Raw genomic sequence first — 1,525 nt, 5'->3', positions numbered from 1 at the left:
ACCCAAGTGGAAATTTCTTGGTGAATGGCGGCGATGACGATACAATAAGATTGCTTGATTTATTAGAAGGTCGACCAATTTATACACGGTAGTAGTGCACTTTAGCGGAACCAGGTCAAAATGGATGCCATACTAAGTTTGCGCCGTCGCTTTCTCTCCACATGGTAGACATTTTGCTTCCGCGGGCGAGGATCGACAGGTAATTTCTGCTTTGTGTGTAAAAAAATTATATAATATACATTTTTTCCTTTATTCAACAGATGCTCGTTTGGAAATCTATTTTGCATAGATACATTTGATGCCAATAGCTCTCGCAACAAACAAGCCAGTTCTCAAAGAGTCCAAATTGATTTTGGTCATGCAACAGCTCCACATGACTCCGCCATAGACACACCAGTTGCTGGAGTACCAAAAAGATGTGATAGTATTTTAATTGATCCACGACAATCGGTAGCATATGGAATGCGTGATGGAAATTTTCTGGTGCTTGATAGCCAATATACTACAAGAGTGAAACGCTACAAGTGAAACGCTGTGATAGTAATTTTTCTTAAATTTCCTTCTTTTATTTGCAGTTACATTAAGAAGCTCATAGAGGACAGAGCTGTTGGTGAGGAAGGTGTCGAGTTACTGCAGTACTGCAACTGGGAAAATCCGCATTTCGCACGTGCCCCACTCGTATGGAATAGTAGCTTATGTCAAAAGGCTGGTTTTAGTATAATGCGGCATTCGCAGCATACCCTCATTGGTGCCGAGGCGTTGAAGAAATTTTGGCAAATAAACGTGCAAGAAATAGTTCCGATACTAGCACGTCCATATTCTTGTTAAGGGTCATCAAAAAATTCCTTGTGTTGTAAATAATAAAGGGAATGCCGGATTATACTAAAGCCAGCTTCCCGACATAAACTACTATTCCATACGAACACAGAAATATAAATGTATCTAAAACTGAATAACTCAAATCAAATTGGATTGCATTTGCATAATATACCTAATATTGGAATCTGTTTTGATCGTAAAAAATACAACTTCCAATCATTTAGATTATAGTTTTGAAAGAAATTGATTGCAATCGTAAATTGTGTAAAAATTGTTAATAGCAATCCGCCTTAAATTTATGTTCCTCATGTAACGGGTATAAAATACGTTAAATCCGCACTATCTGCATTAACAAAAAATATACATTGGAATATTTAAAATAAAACGATTCATATTTATTTTCTAATAATTGTTTCTTAATTGAAAGTATTTAATACTAATATAATGTAGTGGTTAATGTTTAAAAATTAATTCGCAATATGTCCGCAGCTCAGGTTGATTTGAAGAAATCCGTTTAAATTTTTCGAATTACATCTACTTGAATATAGGATAGGCAGGGTTGCATACAAATGGTAGTTCCGTAAATATTTAAAATATGTTAGTTCATTCAATATTTACATCTGGGCCAATAAATAATAATAAATATAGCCGAAGTCTAAGCATCGACCACTTTCTGCAGGAAAACATGCGCTGCGACAAGACTTTT

General features: G+C 35.5%; 1 protein-coding gene across 1 annotated transcript in view; it reads left to right on the top strand.

The window, feature by feature from the left end:
- Positions 1–773, top strand: part of LOC108373972 (probable ubiquitin carboxyl-terminal hydrolase FAF) — a gene marked incomplete at its 3' end in the record, with an annotated part of 1,225 nt that extends 452 nt beyond the window's left edge. Inside the window, exon 2 of the mRNA XM_017629918.1 lies at positions 576–773. Coding sequence (XP_017485407.1) covers positions 576–773 — 198 coding nt within the window. The remainder of the gene's footprint in view (positions 1–575) is intronic.
- Between the last annotated feature and the right edge of the window lie 752 nt (positions 774–1,525).

The sequence above is a fragment of the Rhagoletis zephyria genome, unplaced genomic scaffold (genome assembly GCF_001687245.7).
Source record: "Rhagoletis zephyria isolate East Lansing unplaced genomic scaffold, Rhagoletis_zephyria_1.1 Rzeph_scaffold_07195, whole genome shotgun sequence".
Classification (NCBI taxonomy): domain Eukaryota; kingdom Metazoa; phylum Arthropoda; class Insecta; order Diptera; family Tephritidae; genus Rhagoletis; species Rhagoletis zephyria.
Note: the sequence above shows the minus strand (reverse complement) of the source record. Positions and strands in the feature narration are given on the sequence as shown.